Source organism: Lampetra planeri, chromosome 2 (assembly GCF_965212315.1).
Source record: "Lampetra planeri chromosome 2, kcLamPlan1.2.h2, whole genome shotgun sequence".
Lineage (NCBI taxonomy): Eukaryota > Metazoa > Chordata > Hyperoartia > Petromyzontiformes > Petromyzontidae > Lampetra > Lampetra planeri.
In genome coordinates, this window is record NC_136108.1 from 17,943,168 (window position 1) to 17,962,777 (window position 19,610).

Here is a 19,610-nt window from a genome sequence, read left to right on the forward strand (position 1 = left end):
GAAGTACCCGGCGTTGCCCGGGTCTTACAAATATTTCAAAACTACTCTTAAAATCTAACAGCAGTGCCTACTGACTGTGGTGGTACCTGCTATGATTACAGTAGTGCATACCGACTGTGGTGGTACCTGCTATGATTACAGCAGTGCATACCGACTGTGGTGGTACCTGCTATGATTACAGCAGTGCGTACCGACTGGTGGTACCTGCTATCACTACAGGAGTACATGCTGACTCTATAGCAGTATTTATCGACTCTATAGCACAAAGTACTCACCTGAAAGAGGCGTGGTGAGGCCTAGTCCCGTGGAGAGCCTCCGGCCTCGCCTAGATTGTCCAGTCGGCCGAGGTGGCACCTTGGCAGGCTGGGGCTGGACTGCTACCCCTGACCCCCCCCCCAGCCACGATCTCCCCGGCCGCTCTGCAGTAATATCTACGGCCTATAGTGGTAGCATCTAGCGACTGTATAGTAGTAACTGCACGCATCGGGGTGGGGGGGGACATCACACAGTAAATAATTTACCTGAGCGATTAGTGTATTTTTATAGCATTTTTAACGCGAAAGAAAATGTCCCCCTCACTCCCACCAAAGGCATGCAACTTGGCATGGGCCGTCCCCCGCACCAAATGCGCGTGAGTTGGTATGGGCGTGCACGCGTCATAAACAAAATAAATAAAAGTAAAGCGCACAAAAATTGTACTAAATCGCTAATTAAACTCATTTAAAGTTGACGGATGTGAAAAAGGAATAGCGCTTGCGTACCGCGGGGCTTACGGCGTGGTTTTTTTACGTTAACCCCACCGTTGGAGAGGCAAATCGCTCGCAAGCGTGCGAACACACACAAACCCACAAACAAACCCACAAACAGACAATTTTTGCCTTTTATATATATAGAAGAAAGAAGATGATATATACACGCACTTTAAACATTTATACACATAATATACTCCCTTTAAACCATTTCTAAAGGAATTTCGGGCTTATCACTGTGATCTTGGTAAGCACCTTAAGAAGGGTAACACTGACAAGTACAGTAATTGCGGAGTGGAATTAACAAAGTGAGAGTGATTTTTGTATTTTAACTTTAGAAAGGAGATTCATTAACAGCGCTCACGTTCTATCAAACGTCTCCTGGTTGTGCTAGTCTGGTTGGTCTTCAGTATTCCAAATGAAATGTTCGATCGCTTTAAACTATTGACGTTTAGCGGTGTGGCGGCAGTGCCGTGCCTCTTGTAGACATGGTGCTACTCGCTATGTATGTCGAATTTCTTTGGCACCGTATGTGGCCAACCGTGCTAATCGGACGTGTGTTGGGAAGGACAACAAACTTAACACAAAAAGCACTTCTACAGAAGTTAGTTTTCAATTTGGATTCAAAAGTGCATTGCTCCAGTGGCTTCCTAATATCGGAAGGAAGAGAATTTCAAACAGCCACAGAAGCGCATCTGAAAGCGCGGAATGTAGTGACCATCTTTCTTCGATGGCTAGCCAAAGCCGCTGCGAGTATGACCGGAGTTTGCGTGGTGGTTTATGCTTCTTGACGAAATCAGCAAGGTATTGGTGGTTCATTTGTGGAAAGCACTTTGTGTGTAATGAGTGCGACCTTAGAATGTATTCATTCGGCAATGGCAGCTGTTCAGTGGTGGCGCCGCTGCTTCCACCAGCACCCCCTTGCTACTGACTCGCTCCCCCTGAGGGCTACATTTATGTGTGATTGACATGTGACAAATGCAATTGATGCACGAGCAACATCCAGAAGTTGGATAGGAAGCCGATTGAAGTGACTCCAGAAGTAGATCTGTGACATCATCATTTGGGGACATTCCTGACGTGACTTGATGCTCTGCTGGCAGGAAGAGATAAGGAATGTACTTCATTAGTTCTATGACATCACTAAATTGGGGTGCAATTTCTGCTAAGAAATCAATAACAGAAGGTAGAATAAAAAAAACTAATGTAATTTCCGCGTTTTATAAATGTGCATCACATAGAATATTCACGGCTCTGACCAAATCCCATCTTGTCAGATCTCGGAAAGCTTAGCAAGTTCAAGCCTGTACAGTGCACAGGAGTTTTTTTCTTAATATAGACCGTATGTCACTTTGCAGTGGGCAGCCGAGAGCGGTGCAGCAATCTCCCAATGTGCCGCATGCTAAACTTGTTTTTTTATCGCTGCATTACATGATGTGTGAAAGTATTGCACGAACATACCCTGTGCAATTTTGCAGGCCCAGTAATTTCCCATTTCTGCGGGCAGTCGATCCCTGCCTCCGATAAGCCGAGCTGACCGGCATGGTGAAGTATGGTTAAATAGCCACCACGAACCACAATGGTGTGGGGAGGCCCTCATCCAGCAGTGGATTGACAAAGAACGGTATGTGCAATAATTTCATAGGCAATACAGTATTACTCCGGGGTTGCTTCCTGTTTTGGCAAAAGTCAATTTGTTACACTCAGAAATGATGGCAACTTCCTGTTATGGTGGCATGCATATTTTGAACGGCCGAAATATCACATAAAGCCTGTGAGACTGGTTAAGATTTCAAAGGGCAAAACTCGCAGGGGTACAGTGAGTGTTGAGCAAGGTGTGAGTTTACTCGGATGCATATATAGCCTTGTAATAATGGCACAGCTGCAAAAACAGTGGGTAGCCCCCTCTCACGAGGCATTGAGTCCTCAGTTTGCTAAGCAGATCGCACATCCATTGCTGCAATATTTCTGAGTGTTGTCTCATTTGTTCAGAAGTTTTGGTGTAAATTGGCACACGTGCGGCGGCAAAAAAAATACAGAACACTGCATGTCATTTTACGAGGGTATTCGTTCATAATATGAAGAATTTTGAGTGCAATAATGTAACACACATGAAACAATTAATGTTTTGCTCTGCACGCTTGCTCTAATGAGGTACAAGTGCCGCTTCTGCTCAACTACATGTGCACAGGCAGGCAGTGCTTTCGGCCTGCTGTGGGTGGCTATATAAAGCTCTTAACCCTAGCCGACTTCACATGTGTAGGGGTACTTTAGTGAAAGGAGCACTTTAAGGAGGTCTAGAGGAATATAATGTCTTGGCTGAATGCACTCCCCCCCCCACCTCTCTATGCTCTGCTCCTTACCCATTCCTCCTGCTCCCACCCCACAAGCTTTTGTCCCCCCCCGCCACCCCGGGGACGCAACATACCATGCCCTGGCCACCACTCTAAAGAGGACGTTAGCCTGCCATCGTGGCTACTTGTAGACTCTTAAGTTGATTCGTGATACGTTTCTAAATTTAGGAAGGTGAGGTGGCGGGGAGCGGGGAAGACAGAGAGAGATGACCTCCCAGAAGCCCACAGCCATAACTGGTAACAAAAGGGCCAGCGTGAAATGTCGGGAGGCCATCGACACCAAGGGACGGGGTCAAGAGCACGGTAAGAACTTGGGGCCGGCTCCGATAGCATCGCGTGGAGTAGGAGCGGCACAACGCGCGAGGAAACCGCGATTCTTTGAAGCACCGCATGCCTAAATGGGGGCGACATAGCAACAGCTGACGCACAAGCAGCCGGCATGGGGGGTGTGGGTGGTGGCTTATTGACGTGGCGGCCAACGTAGGTCACTTGCAGCAATCATTGGGGGGGGGTGCGGGGGAGCTTTTCCCTTAATGGATCCGGACTCCAGAGTGCAAGTTGTCCCCTTTTTAATCAGCTATGCCACTTTAAAGGCATTCAAATCGTTTGCACATTTTTTTAATGGAATGACAAATAGGTGTTTGATTTAACGCGCAGGGTATTGCAGCTGCCGCTTGGAATCCGAATGTGGATTTCAGGGCCTCGGCCTCAGAAGATCTCTGGGTTTGATCTTCCACGAAGCTCATGGTGCACGCGAAGCCGCATCCACTGCACAAACCATGGCAGTAGATGCGGTTACCTGATGCACAAATGGAAAATTAAAAACTTTTCAGCAGTGTGCGACTGCGGTCATCTAGAATGGACCGCCATTCCGATCCACAAATACGAAGCCGACATCACAGCGATACCACTCCGCTGCTCCTTACGCGGTTATCCGGCTTGACCACCTGAAATTGTAGTTGATGCTCTGCATCTACATCAGCCGTACGAAAGAATAAGAATAAGAAGGGCCTCGGCCACACGTTAAATATTCCTTAAGGACCCCGTACTTGTTCTCTGCAATACCGATGCCGTTGTCTTGTTGTTGCTGTGCTCACGCGGCACCACGGATCTCCCTTATAAAATAGCCAGGGAACTGGCTAAACGGCATCACCGTCCGCGTCGCTGTGGGGTGGGGGGATCATCAGGAGTTCCTGATGATCGTCCCCCCTGATGCCAAAACCCAGCAAAACTGCACTACGGTGGTGTTTGACTTTTTTTTTGGACCACCCTTCTGCCAGATGTACGGCCGTTGGTGCGCAAAGAACTGTTAAAAATGCAAATTGGTTTCGGCAGAATAAAATCACATTGAACGTGGTGCCCTTGTTACAATTTGGCACGTGTAGAGTAAAATATCAATTGTTTTATCTAAAGTCGAAAAAAAAGAGTTTCAAGCTTTTACAACTTTGTGGAAATAATTGCTAAACCTGTCTTGCAGAGTTAATAGGAATGTTACATTCAAAGATAAATGTGCTAATCCTCACCCCATCGCGCCACATATGGAGTGAGATAGAATTACACTTCACATGTGTACTCAGGATCAGTTTCCAGTAGCAACACGGTATCCCGTGTCTGCTTAATTTATTGGTTTGTTGACTAAAATGTGTTTCTGCTCGTGAGCGCTATGCCGAGTGATGTTGCAGGCCTGTAATGTGGCTCGTTGTTGTGAGGTGGGTGATTGTGTGCCAGGCACTGACTTGCACTCCCCATGGCCTGCAAAGTGCAGTACAGAACGTAGGATGAGAATAGGGTTTCCCCCTTTTTTCTGGCAACAAAACAGGTGTTGAGATGTAAAAACACCAAACTGAAACCTTTTACAAGGAATCATGTATGCATTAACCACAATACTTGTAGTCAGAATGCAACCAATAAACATACTCTGATAATATATGCATTGTCTTTGAAACTGATTGGTCTAACATCGTTTGGGACTAGGCTCCAAAAGAAAGCTGTCTCTGGTGTGGTACTGGCAAAGGAGGTCCCATGATGTAGAACGTAGAATGTTTCCCTATCCCCTTGTAAGCATGGATTTTCTCCAGGACACTCACATTTCTCTTCTGCATATAAAATGAAATAGAAATTAATGGTTCGACCAAACATCCCAAAAATAGGTTGTTATTAATATCCTATGTTAATGTTTTTATTTATTTAAAGGGTGGTTGGTGCTTTAAATTTGTTGATAGCCAGATTACTTGTGGTGGGGTCAATTGTTGATACTCCCAACTCTTCCAAGACATCGGGCCAGCATGGAAGAGTAGGCCAAATACCATCGAGCGGCTCTCAATCACCTTCCTAGTGGAGGCCTTTCTGCTGGCAGAGACGTGAGCTAGACTTTTCAGGGCTGTAACTTCACCTTGTTCTTTATACCATGTTCAAATTCAAAATACAAGTGTCCTCCCCCAGCTCAAACAAGAAGTGGAGTGTTGGAAATTCTGCTTCACAAAAGTCTGAAATATTCCCCACCCTGGCTCAGTCATTCAGAAAGAATGTGTGGGCACGGTGTGATTGAAATGTGCACGTGGCCAACTGAAGCTCTGCTCTTTTGCCGCGGATTCCCGTAAAGCACGGCGGTGTAAAGCCATCACAGCATTTCTCTCTTGTAAATTGCATTTAACCCGACATGCGTGTACATTATTGTTGCTGTAATTGCGTTTTATTCCGTCATTGATCCTCGCAGCGCATACAAAACTCGCGGCACTAAATTGCGGCCGTGCCAGATAAACTGACTCAAAGCGCGAGGAGCCGTAGTCTAAAGTACTGCACCGGTGACCGTTATTAGCAGAACAGTTAATAACGCATTAGCTGGCTGAATTGGCAACAAACTTGCTTTGTGTGCAGCTGCTTTGCAGGTTGAAGGACGTGTCTATGGGAGCTTGTGGCCTGTGGTTAAAGTAGGCAACGGAGTGTTGGGCCTTCGGATAGCCCAGCGGTTGGCAAAACTGAAACTTGCTCAGTTTTTACTGGCGGTTTGGTCGGACACTGAGACAATTTGCACAGTTGCATTCCTCTCATCCCCATCATATAATTGTAGTGGGACATTTTTCAAGCACGTTTAGAATTAATTCATAATAAGCCATTGTGTGTGATTGTCCTGTGACAAGCACATATCTGAAGGTGCTTTACGGTCACACGTGTGTACCGTTCAGGATTTACGTGAGTGCGAATTGGTATATCTGTACCGCATTTCCACGACCAATGGAAATCCTGCTGGCTCTGTTCTCAAACCGGGCTGCCCCGCGACCCTGCATTGCCGCGCCAGCCCACTCGGGCCGACCTTAACCCCAAGTCGAGCTCGGCACGTGAGATGCAAGGCACGGCCATCAAATGGCGCCGCATACTTAGCGCCAGGCCGGGGCCAAAACCAGTCGTGTGACGTCTTCCGACGTCAGTTACGCTTTGTGTCTTTTATGGTTTTCGCTATGTTCTCACCACTGAACAATGCAAATTAATGAAAGGCCAACTCATTCATACATTTCTGAGCATTTAAAAATGACATAATTTCCAGTATAAGCCCCCAACCATGAAGCCAGTTTGCGTGACGTTTATGGTTCAATTCCCATAAATGCTGTAAAGATTGGTAAAAGTCCACAATGTTCTGTAATACACCTTACATTGTGCTGTCGAACAAGCTTCATTTGTCGGGCCGTCTGTCACAGCACTGGAGTTTATATTTTTTCGTCCAGAAAAGTATTCTGACAACGACTTATGATGTTGAAAGTAACCTGTTTACGACCTATGACCTTTGACTTCGTGTTGAAAAAACTCACCTAGCGCTAATCACAATCCGTGATGTGCCACCTGACAGACAGCTATTGGTAATACATACAGAGATTGTATTGCATCCGAACGTTGATGGTGGATTTTGAAGCCTATCCATGCTTAGGTCATTCATGCCGAGTGGTTTCATTAACGAGTGTCAGGTGAGTTTTTGTTGTGGAATGATTGATCAGTGTGTTTGGTGAATGGTTGGTAAGTGTGTCCAGTGAGGGTCAGGTGATTCCTAGGAGTCTGGAGAGGGTGATTGGGCAAAGAATTAAAATATAATTCCAGGCATTGCAGTCAACCACTTAATCATTTTTTCTCCCCCCCCCCAATTATTTAACCTAACGTAACTCATAATGACAACATCCCGAGGCCTTGAGCTCCATTACTGGACATCTGTGAAATACTGGACTTTTGTGAAAAAGAGCTTTATAGCTCATCGGATTCCTCCAGTATGAATACATATCGTGATTCTGATCGTGATTCGTATGACCCCTCTTAGCTCTATGTGGCAAGATTGCGGTGTCCAAACACACACTGTTGTCGCTGCGTTGATTTGCAACGGGAGATCACGCTTACAGCTCTCGGTGCCACGGGCGCTATCGTGTGCAAGCTCTTGGCACGTGCGCCATGCTGTTCGGCCTCTGGTATAGACGGAGAAGCACAGCTCTTTCTTGCCCCTATTCTGGCCCTCAATGGTTTGTGGATAGAGCCGTCCTTGAAAGTGTTGCGCTGCTGGCTGGCGCACCTCCTGCCCTGGCGGAAGCCACCACCGCAGTGTGGAATTGCACTCTCACTGCCAAGGCCACCACATTCATTTGTGTTCAATGGCCCGGCCGTTGATGTGCCAATTATTACACCGTGAAAGTGGTGCGCGGAGAAGATTTCTCTCTATTACCCGTATTACCATTAATTGATCCAATCTTTCGAGTATTTGCCAATGCTTTGGGTTTAAAGCCATCCGTTGTACTCGGAAAATAATGAAATCGTCCACAGTTGTTGGTCTTGCAATGCTCATGACATTTAAATGCGTTCTGTCAAGATTTGTGCGCTGGCCCCCATGTGTAACCCCCCCGCTAAGAGAGGTCTCGCGTAATCCTAAGTGATCCAAATTTAATAAAACCTGTTGAGGGATTTTCCACTTTGAATTTCACTTGTATAGAAATGGACCGTATTGCTTTGGAATTCCCGAGACCCTAAATCGCGTTATTTATTGCATTCATGTTCAGGCCTTGCGCGTGGCCGTATTATGTGCCGCCAGGGTCTTTGCCGCTGAATTCTGCCGGAGTGTGCAAGTCCCCCTTTTTACCCCGTTTTATTTTTTTAGCTCTGCGGCTCCGCAAGTACAAGCTGAACAAGTTCACCACATCGCTGACTAGAAAGCAGATCTAAGCTTCTGTTCATCCAAGCCCGGGGGCAGCACAGTGCTCTGAATCTGTGCGAACTAGGGGAGGGGGGGGGCCTCCCTCTGTGCAAGTCATGTGCCACTAGGCTGCCAGCTGACTGAACAGCCCTTTAATCCATTCACAGTTTTCTTTTTTTTCCGGAGTGATTTAGAAATCAAGCCTAAATAGGATGAACAGCTGTTGGCGGGTTCGTAACCACGCTGAGGGGGTTAAGAGAGCGATCGGGGAGCGCCAAACAATTGCACGTGCGCACTTTGGAGTCGAAACCTCACCGCCCAGTGGTCCTGACTAAACCCCACAATCCTTAGTCCCCGGTCCTTAACCCGACCCGCAATCCGCTTGCCCCCATATAAACGTCGTGCCGCGCGGAGTCGGCTGTCATAAGTAAGCTTTCCACGTCTACGAAAGAAGACCGTCAGTGTTAGGAAAATTGTGCACTCGGGCCCAATCGTTTCATCGTCAGCCGTGATAAATACTACTGCTGGATGAAGGCATCTGCACGCCACCATCATCTCTCGCGATCCTCCGATATGGGGCTACACTTAGCACTTGTGCACGAGCTGATTAAATCGCACCATCGTCGTGTTCACAAAACCTAAATGTGCGTATTCACCAATGCCTCCAATATTGATTACACAGTCTGAATAATACGCTTGCTTCTGCTGTGGCCACTCAAATAGGTCACTTGTCAACTCAATATCCCCGCTGCTCTCTGTCCATGGTAAACCCAAGCTTGCGACGTGGTGGAGGGAGCGCCACAGTTGGAGAAATTTGCCTCAAGCCAGGCGTGTTGCTGTATCACATTACTCCACATCCTTTATTACTCAATAGGTTGACGCAAAAAATTCCGCTACAGCTCTCAAGTCTTATCATCTTCCCCCTTGATGTCTTTAACAACACTGGTCGCAAATTAGCAACACAACGGGCTGATCGATGTCACTTGGAAGAACCGCTACGGTGTCCGTGGTGAGCCCTAAGGGGCCTACTCCATGGCACTGCCTGCCCATTGGTGTTTGAGTTACTACGGTGCCCAGTTGTTGTTGCTATAGTGACATCTTTGCTACAGGATGAGTGTCACGGTGGGTGGGCTTTGGAGTGATTGGTGAGTGTGTTACCGTTGCCAGTGGGTCTGGTTTGGGTGGTACACTTGGCCCGTGGGTAGCACACGGAGTGCACAACCCCAGCACGATCCCAATTCATTTTCCCCACTTAATTTCTGTCAAATTCCTGCTGAGAATTTTTTATTTTGGATTCAATTGATATGCGAAGAAAAATCTTGTGATCGTGTGCATACATGTTTGTGTGCAATAAGAAAGTCCTTCAACTTGCGGTTTGGGTTATTTATGTACCATATTTCACCACACTTGCCCGTGTAGGTTGATTACGGGACAAAGATATGGCGAGATTAGAAAGCACAGTACAGAAGATTTTGCTGTACTGCCCTCTGCTGCCCACTGCATAGCCCTGAGGCTATAACATATTTGCGTGCACAGTGGTTTTCCAATCAGAGAATAATCAGGCCAAAAATCCTACTTAGCTTCCTAAATCTGACTGTATCAGGTGCGTTCTGGGTAATTTGGTCTCGGGCACATTGTTATCTTTGAGTATTCAGTCTTTGTCTATGTGGGAGTTTACGGAAGTGCCTGGAGAAAACACGCGTGCCTTGAGATGGTCGTCAACAGTTGGCTTCTGAGTGTCACTGGTGTGGAAGAACATGGCTTGGCAAATCCACGGCCTGCTCTGATGTTCCGACTTGATACAAGGGCTTCTCACCTGATATCTAAGAGCAAATACAGCAGAGACCGTTGCTGCTGATATATACATATACATTTCTTTAAAAGTGAAGACATGCAGCCCTGTCTATCTTTGTTCAGTTTTTTTTCTACGTTTGCTTTGTTGAAAAAAATAAAATAAAAATAGGAGATGTAGAATACATCCCGGTCCAGAGAGAATTTGAATTATGTCCATAGGCGCTCACTCAGTGTCGCTGCGATCAGAGATGCAGAGAGTGGTCCCGACTGTATGTCCCGGGTTCACACATCTGAATAAAACAACACTCCTACATTCCTCACTTAAATGGGTGCGTGGGCGCATACGTGCAGACGCGTTGTTTGCATTCATTCGGAAATATTCCCATCTCTTCTTAAACACATCACATAAGCTGCACGCACTAACACAAAGGTCCCTAATTCGACTGAAGTCTGTTGTGACAAGTGCTGTTAGCGAGTATCGATATGTAGGGTGGCATTGTGCTTGAGTTGGTGCTTAACAGTAAGAGTTTATAATTTGTATTAATTACTGACAGATAATGCTCAATCTTTCAACTAAAAATACATCTGGCCAAGACAGCCTCGTGCACGATGGATGAGAGTAATGCATTTGTAGTGAGTCCAACTGAGTCGCAGATGTTGTACCTTTTAGAGGCAACACATTTATTTGTAACATGTAACACCTGATACAGCCTAGGGTGGTGACCACCCAGCTAACGACTCTATACAGGGGAGTTACTGCTACGAAGGGTCGGGCCCTCACTCGGGTCCGCAACCACGTGGCTGCCCTGTAGAGCTTCCAGCTTGAGACGTAGAGCTTCCAGCTTGTAGACGTAGAGCTTCCAGCTTGTAGGTGTTGAGCTTCCAGCTTGGAGATTGCAGCGACCCCGTCCCTCTCAGGGACCCGCCTTATATCCCCCTAAAGTCGAGGCCGCTCCGCCCTCGGCCCCGCCCGCTTTCTGGAGCCTTCTAGCTCCCTCTCGAGAGCCCTCCCTGGACACGTGATCACCCCCTCGTCCTCCCACCTGGGGGCCTCTCTGTGGACACTCTAGATCACGTGTCTACGGGGTCAAGCAGAGTGCGATGACCCGGGGCAACCCTGCCCTTGGGCTGACACTCTCCTACTCCTTCTCGTGGGAGTCCCCACCGCACGCTATGCGTGGTGCCCGCGCTATCCAGCGCTCACCAAGCCCCGCTAGGGCTGGTACTACACCCGCTCACAGGGTGTACGCGATGACGGTGCATTGCGTGCCATGGCCCTCTCAGGCCGGCACCATACAGGGACATCCCCGATGTCACTACACATTTAATGTCACCCCCATCACGGCTCGATTCAGAAATATTTTTGGTCTGTCTCATTTGTTTTTATTATTTTACAGTCTGTTTTGCTCAATCATCCTAAATGTGTTATTTCTATATAATTTGCATTAAATTTACCATTGTTACACAATTACATCTATGTAACATGAGAATAGAATATATAGATTAATAAATTATTTGTGACATGCCTAGCATATGACTACCATAAAGGACTCCTCAACATGCTATAGCTGACCACAGTGGTGACCTATCTTCTGTTGGATGGTTTCCCAATTTATGTTGCCATTCCTCATAATCTCACTCCTGCCCATGAGTTGATCTCATACCATAGCTGGCCCTGGCTCGCTGATGAGGCCTCGCATGGGTGAGACCCATTTGTGCTTTCCATGCTCGACAGCCCCCATAACCGCTGTCTTCAAGGCCTGCAAGCCAGAAGTTTGAGTGGTGTTTGTAGAGCTGTACCTCAACGCTCTTGAGTGTAGACATTTCATTTTCTCGGTCGGACCATTGCCCTATTACACACACTCTGCCTGACGGAGGAATGTGTCCGATGCATTGATATCACCATTTTGTTTACTTGATTGGAATGAATCACGTGATATGCTCTCACACCACTGGTAGTTTTCAGTCACATGACACTTTAGTTTTGACTTAAAACTTTGGTGACTGCAGGAATTCATATTCTATGGTTCTTTCGGTAAAGTCACGTAGACTTTACCGAAAGAACCATAGAATATGACACTTAAATTTGCCTCTTTGGGGGAAACCGTTTGGTGTATTAAATAGTGAATGTTGTACTGCCTGTAAATATATTGCCAACCACAACTAATAGATATTGATTCACTTGATGCATTTTCTGCATATCAAGCCATTTGACAAGTTGATTGGCAAAGCAAGTCCATTAAATAAGTAAACCCTTCGCATGTTTTTTCCATATCTTTTTTTGCGTGTTATCGTGTCTTGTCTTGGCCATTTGTGTTTTACATAATCATAATAATATGCCAGCTGTGTGATTTAGTGAATATATTATTTCTGGAATATTAATGAGTGAGTGTGTCCATGGGCAAACTGGATGCAATTACAAAAGAAGAGATATATTGGAAGACGCGGATAGTTACACACTTGAAGATATTTTGAGCAGATTTCACCCCCCTAGAATTTCCTAGTATGTTTTCAGTTTCCGGTCACCGCACGCAACGGAGGACCTGATCGCCATCACGGTGTCGGCTGCATTGACAACCCACATTGAGTGTCGTCGCATTGCACGCTGGCCGGTAACCCGTGCTTGTCTCGACACGACCGCGTGCCACCGACATCGAGCCATGCTCGGTTTTGAGCCATGAGGGGGAGAAAAACAAGTGACCACACAACAACCCCTAGGTCATTGCCAGATGTCGGGAATTAGTGTAACTGAGGACACACATGCTGCGCAAAAGCTCTTTGTGGGGGCACTACGGCTGTGGCTTTGTACGGACAGGCTGTCGGTTTATTTTTCAGTGTTTTATATCCACTCTCGAGAGCTTATAAGTGAAGCCGTTTGTAGCCGGGCCCGTGCGCAGTGAAGGTTGCAACCGCGACTTTTTGACCCGCGCCGTACGGGGAGTTGAAGTCACTCCGCCGTGGCGGGTGATTGGTAATTTGCGCGTTGGAAGTGGAGCGGGAGCCTCGATTCCCCTTGATCCTCGTGCTTCTCTCTGACAGTGATGCTGCACTGTCACCCACAGCAGTCGCACTTAAAACGACAGGCTGCGTTTCATCCAAAACAAGAATAAGAATTCGCACACCTTCTGATGTTGAGTTGAACGTTCTGCCACGGCGCTAAAGTAGACGGCTAATACAATATACACAAAAGTGACCTTTGAACCCAGTTATAGCGCACACTGGGACAGTTCTCTTTGTGAGAAATATTTGGGGTGAAATGCAACGGAGGAAAAAACAAGCATGCTCTGAAGGAGGGCCATTGCCCAATACATTGGCGTCTATATTTTTAGGATAAATGGCATTGTTATTGATGACGGTTAATTTTGTGTATCATTCATGTACGCAGAGATCTGCATCACATTGTGGCCGCAACAATTAATAAGGGTTTTGGTATCACCTGGCCGGGTGTAATGTCTCTGTGGCATGACTTCATGCTGGAGGCACAGGGGGATGAATTAATGTCAAGTTGAGCCTAGCACATGAGGAAGCAGTGGAAGGAAAGGTAACGCTTTACTGTAATAATATTGGTAATCTGTTATTAGATTACTGTAATGTAGCACTTACCGGTTGTTTACTTGTATGGTTCATTTTACTGTATGACTGCAATGTTCATTAAATGATTCAAATAATATTCGTTTTTAAAGAGGTCCGTTATTGCCCCATCAGGATGAGTTGAGGCAAGGACAGAAGTCGCTAGTGCATGTTGAGCAGTGGCAGGACAGTACTTTGATTTATGAGGTTAAATATAAATATGTTCAATATAAGTTAAGTCGACCTATGTTATTTTGGAGGAGGTAATCCGTTTATGATATTTCATGATACAAATTAAGAGATTTTGTTGAAACCTCCGGTAAACGCTTATCAGAGAGTGCTTGTAACCCAGTAATGTGCACAAGAATTGGGCACACACACATGCACAAAGACATGGACAAAGATCCCCTTCATAGCCTTTAACAAAATGTTGGGAAAAGTGCTGTTAGCGAGCACCGATGAAAGCCGGCAGGATGCAAAAGGGGTTGGGTGGCCAAAACCATGCCTGGCCACCTTTGTCTCCCCAGTGCTGATATTTACACGCCATACCAGGCTACTAATTTATGGCTGAGTCAACCTAGGGGAGGCCCAGGACTGGTTCAAATATTCATCAGTGATATTGGTCTTGAGCGGGAATCAAACTCGGGTAGTACACTAACCACCACTATTATTCCCCACACACACATACCCGCGTGTTAACAAGCCTGGTGATTATCACCGTGCATTCCAAGTTGCACACGTGCACTTACAAAGACATCCCAGACATGAGCACGAACTGTGCATTAGCACCCTATTAACAAATGGTTTATTTAGTATCTGATTTTCTCCCAATTTCATTCAACTGGGAGAAAAGCATGTAATTAGATGAAGATATTTCCATTCGGCTCTTGAAATGGGGACGCCTTGGAAGTTGGCATTGCAGAACTGCTTCTGAAGTTCTTTCAGTAGCTTCTTGCTCACGATAGGTAGTACACATTTTAAAAACTGATTTTACAAGGTAGTCTGCCCCAAGAAATTCATTTTTTATTGCAACCACACATTGCAAATGTCTAAAGCGATTCTAATATATGTGGAGTGTAATTTTTAAGATGTTTATCTATTGTTTCATAACATATGGATTCATCTTCTTGGTTCTTTCGGTAAAGTCACGTAGAAGGGAAATGATAAAATAATAAAAATAAAACATAATAAAACAATTATCACGACGTTTCGGCCACAACGCAAGCAGCCGTCCTCAGGTGAAGAACAGGACGGCTGCTTGCGTTGTGGCCGAAACGTCGTGAAAATTATTTAATTATGTTTTATTTTTATTATTTTATTATTTCCCTTCTACGTGACTTTACCGAAAGAACCAAGAAGATGAATCCCTGCAGTCACGAAAGCTTTAAATCGAAACATATGGATTATTTATGGAATGTGTTGAGGCTTTGTTTGACACGTGCGTGAAACTGTGCCATCATCATCTCAGCTTGGATGAAAAAAATATGTTATCGTGAGTACATATGACACTGTGCTACTCACGAGCATTTATCCATTAATAATAATGGTGGACAAATGTCAGTATTTTCATCTGAGTTACAGTCCTAAGTAGTTGATATTTGTTGATATATTATACCCAAATAAAAATCCACTTCATGATTTATACAAATTATTGCCCAAAATGTTTCAATTGTCAGGAAAAGTACCGTCTAAATTCTTGGAAATGTGCCTCCGTGCTAAATCAAGTGAAAACCTACATTTTAATTGGATGACTTTATTTTCGCAGTTTTATTGGTGACCGGGTTAAACCCATCAATGCGATTTAATAATGAACGGCTGAAACCCAGATTAAAACTCAGCAGTGCCAGCTTAGTGCTCTGATTTGGCACTATCCCCCTGAGCCACCCATCCACTTCCAAGCAACGTACTCACTCAGCGCTTGCTTGATGATTTCTGATGATGGTGCCTGTTTTCATTTTAGCTTGCAGCATTTGCCCTGAACTACTATTGATTTCCTGCTGTGCCATACTGGATGCCTTGCTCGAACAAAAAAAAAGAATTATTACATTAAACACGTTATTCTGTTTTCAGACCAGGTGTATTTATTTTTAATGTGTGTGACTTGTCGAGATGTAAGCAAAATGTAAAATTAAGAGTTGATATGCTGAATTTGGGTCAATTTGGCTCCATCATCATCACCCTCATCAGCAGCTTTCTCTGGCATTGGTAAAGTCAGCACCACCTGGTGAGACAGCGATTCTAGGGATAGACTGATCTTTGCCAAAAAAATGTGGAATGTATGTTGTGTGTTTTCTGTTTTGTTATTTTAAACGAAGGTGTGAGACCGTGTAATTTGAGTGAATATTGTCATGTAAATTAGGAATCGTGACATATGCCTAATACAAAGGTCTTAGTTCTTACACCATCAATTCCATCTTCCACATGCACAGTCCATCTCACAATCCCATACAAAACAAAGATCCCCAGCATAGCCTTAACAGACCGCACCAGGTCCTAATTTCAGGCCGAGTTGACCTAGGGGAGGACCAAGACTGGTTCACATAATCCTCACTGGTGTTGGCTGTGAGTGGGAATCGAATCCGTGTCGCTGGCTTCATAGCCCGGTGCGCTAACCACTGCACTACCGTTTCCCACACACACATCTGCTATTCCGCCAGGCCCACGTGTTTTTCTGAAGAGCGCACGCAGCTCTTTGCGTTGTCGTGATCCAAGGGCCACTCGGTTGCATTCCTCTGCACGTTTCTGTTGAGTGCATGCGCACGCGCGCGCGTGTGTGTACAGAGGGAGCGCACCGATAATCAGAGGAGCGTCTGAAAATGATCACTGCAGCCCTCGTATTGACGCGCGGCGCGATGAATAATTGAAGCGGAGTACTTTGTACTCTACTGGGAACTCGGCGTTGGCCTCTGGTTGTTTTGCAACAAACTGGTGAGATGGGGAGCAGCGATGGCTCATTGTGCTGTGCTCGGATGTTCTCATCGATTTCATACAACATTAAATAAGAGCAGGCTGCACGTGCCCTCTAATGAAACGGCTGCATCTCCAGTGTGGTGCAGTGCGAGTCGCCGGCGTTTATTATCCGTTGTTACTGACGCCGACGGCGCGAACGTGGGTGATCGAAGTAAAATTAACAGAAAAAGGTTACGTGTTTGCACCACTGTGGTGCGGTACAGCACATGCATGTGTGTTGATCAAATGGGATTCTGTAATTAATTTATAGTCGGCGTTTGGTACCAAGTTCAGCACTTAATAGCGTGTACACGTGCTACCGAAACTGGAATCCAGTCAGTGGCAAGTGACAGGAGGCACATTTGTTGTGAATGCCACTCCAAGTCCGAGTGCCGGAACGGATATAAGAAGTTCGCCCTTCTCTGAAAGTCTCCATTTTGCCGTCTCCCTGGGCAGCCACTCCCGAGCAAGTACAACACCGCTAAAGTTACCCATCGCACATCTCCAGGCCATGAATAAGTGATGGTGTATGCCACGAAACACGATGTCTCTGCCATCCTCTCAATTATGCTGAAGGTACTGGGAGGAAGGGACGACCTGCTCTGAGAATGGCAGTGTGCATCGGTAGGCACGGTGAAAGTGACTCCGTCAGCACCACGCGCGGCAAAACCTTCGACGCTCAGAAGCCGTTCTCACACGAAAAACACAACAACCATCTCTTAAATGTTTAATTCGACACGAGTGCTATTTTAAAATGAGATAACGGGCTTCAGTTTACTGCCGTGCTCAAGCTCGGTGTGAACATGCAGATCATATTTGTTGGTGATCGGAACATATTTTCCAAAGTCGACGGATTTCCAATGCGACAGGCGGGGACTTCGTGTTTGGTACGGTGGGGGACGTGAACTACAAATCTAATTATAAAATGACACGACTGAGCGGGAACCTTGTTGGAAAGACATTGATGGGTTGAGCATTTGTTTGGGCTGATTGTGCTATTTCCATATTAATATGAAGCGGATGGACCCTGTGGCTGACTGAAATCAACAGATTGTGAATTCAAATCCCAATTAAGTGTCGACTTAGGCTCTTATCCCTCGGCTTGAGCAGGGAAACGCTCGAACTTTTTGTTTACTTTTGACACTGATTGTCACGTAGACCGATTTACCTCTCGTCACAGTCATCATTCACCGATAGAGTCACCAGCAACTCTCGTGGGTGACAACGATGTGCGATATAGGCATGGACTTGTTGATGGACCAGTCAACAACGACAGCGATATGCCACAATGCCACGCACTTCGCCATGCACTCCTTCCGTTATGAAGGGACACCACAGACAGTGACATTGATATGTGTGCACCAGTCGTGGTCTGTTGAGACCTGTGATTGCTGAACTTGGTAGCTCTTAGAGATCATCTAAAATAAGGTGGCAGGGCAAGGCCCTTTAATTGTTATGGTGTTTCCCTGGCTCTGGAAATATATTTCAAGTCATATTAGGAATGATGGCAAAGTTAAATAAATATCAGGTCAATTAGTTTTTCAGTGATGACATCACTCACATCCTACAGATGTGTGCTGTGACATCACCACCGCGCGCCAGCAAGCCAGGCAGGCAGGCCACCAGCCAGCCAACCAGCCAGCAAAATAAAATAAAATAAATTGTATGAAGTACCCTGTGCAGCTCTGCATGAGGAGCACGCTGTACAGTATAACAATCGAGATCCTCCTGCGCTGCATCGTACACCGCCATCCACCTTCAACTCTTCTACCTCTCCCCATCGTCCCCCGTCTGTTGCCCCGCTGCAGGGCCGTGTGGCAGCGTGGCGGAGACGCGGCAGTGCGTTTACTACAACGGCTCGCTGGGCTGGGACGGGGAGGCGGCCGTGGCCTCGGAGCTATGTGATGGCGAGCGGGACAAGCGCCAGCACTGCTACGCCACCTGGCGCAACTCCTCCGGCACCGTGCGGCTGGAGCGCCGCGGCTGTTGGCTCGACGACTTCAACTGTTACGACCGGTGACCGCCCCCCTCCCTTCTCCCCCAACCCCCTGCCACCCACTCTCTCTATCGCCCCGTCACCTTGTCATGTTAACACTTTACAGCTTCGATGACGTACGCGTACATCATCAGTTTTTCTTTCAATTCCGTTCTGTTGACGTACGAAAATAAAATAACTTTGGCACAGTTTGGCGCCAGCTGTCATAGAGTGCGGTCGTGTCGCTACCGTTCCCTGCTGTGAGTAAAATGTCTTTAAATACAACGTCGCTATGCCTCTCAAAAACTCCCGCTGAACCGCTTGCGCGTTCCGTGATTCAGCGGTGAACGGGACCCACCCAGTAACTTGCAGTTGTCTCGGAGCGGGAAAATGGTTAATTGAAATTCGCGCTCGCTATGTCATGTGGAACGTGTTTAGCAATCGTCATTCCCTGCACCCTCCCCGTGGGGGTTGCAAGTTAAGAGCCACGTGTGTTGCGACTCACAACAGGTGTGGTTGGCTATATAAGCCAAGGGTAGCAATTCCACATTCCCGCTATGTACGGTGTGAAAAAAGTTCAACACACGGAAAACACATACAGGAACAGTTACTGTTGAAAGTTTCACAAAGCGAAAAAGCATTTGTGTTTATCCGGAATGAAACGATGCGAGTGTTGGTAAGCGCTCTGTGCTGAGAGATCCTGGCAATCTGGGTTCAATTCCCAGCCGTGCACATCCGCAGTGGCGGTGTGGTGTTTGAAACTGTCCTAAGTAATTGGCGCGATTTCTGCGGAGATCCAGCAGGGAGGCAGATATGTCTGGGCATGATAGTGGCCACAACTACACCCTCGTGTGCCCGCGGCTCAGCGAGGCACCGCCGTCTTGTGTGTGGGCGTGCGCGTGTCCGTAGGACGGAGTGTGTGGAGACCACCGAAAACCCGATGGTGTTTTTCTGTTGCTGCAACGGAGATTTCTGCAATGGAAACTTCAAGTACCAGCCCTCGTTTCAGCTCCCCATTGAAGGTAATGCCATGCGTGCGATAACTTCACGATGCC

The 19,610-nt window shown here is 46.5% G+C and overlaps 1 protein-coding gene across 2 annotated transcripts in view; it reads left to right on the top strand.

The window, feature by feature from the left end:
* ACVR2B (activin A receptor type 2B) overlaps window positions 1-19,610 on the top strand; it is a 69,808-nt gene that overhangs the window by 23,498 nt on the left and 26,700 nt on the right. For both annotated transcript variants that reach the window (XM_078609333.1, XM_078609338.1), the window contains exons 2-3: window positions 18,389-18,596; window positions 19,465-19,577. In XM_078609333.1, the coding sequence (XP_078465459.1) occupies window positions 18,389-18,596; window positions 19,465-19,577 (321 nt within the window). The remainder of the gene's footprint in view (window positions 1-18,388; window positions 18,597-19,464; window positions 19,578-19,610) is intronic.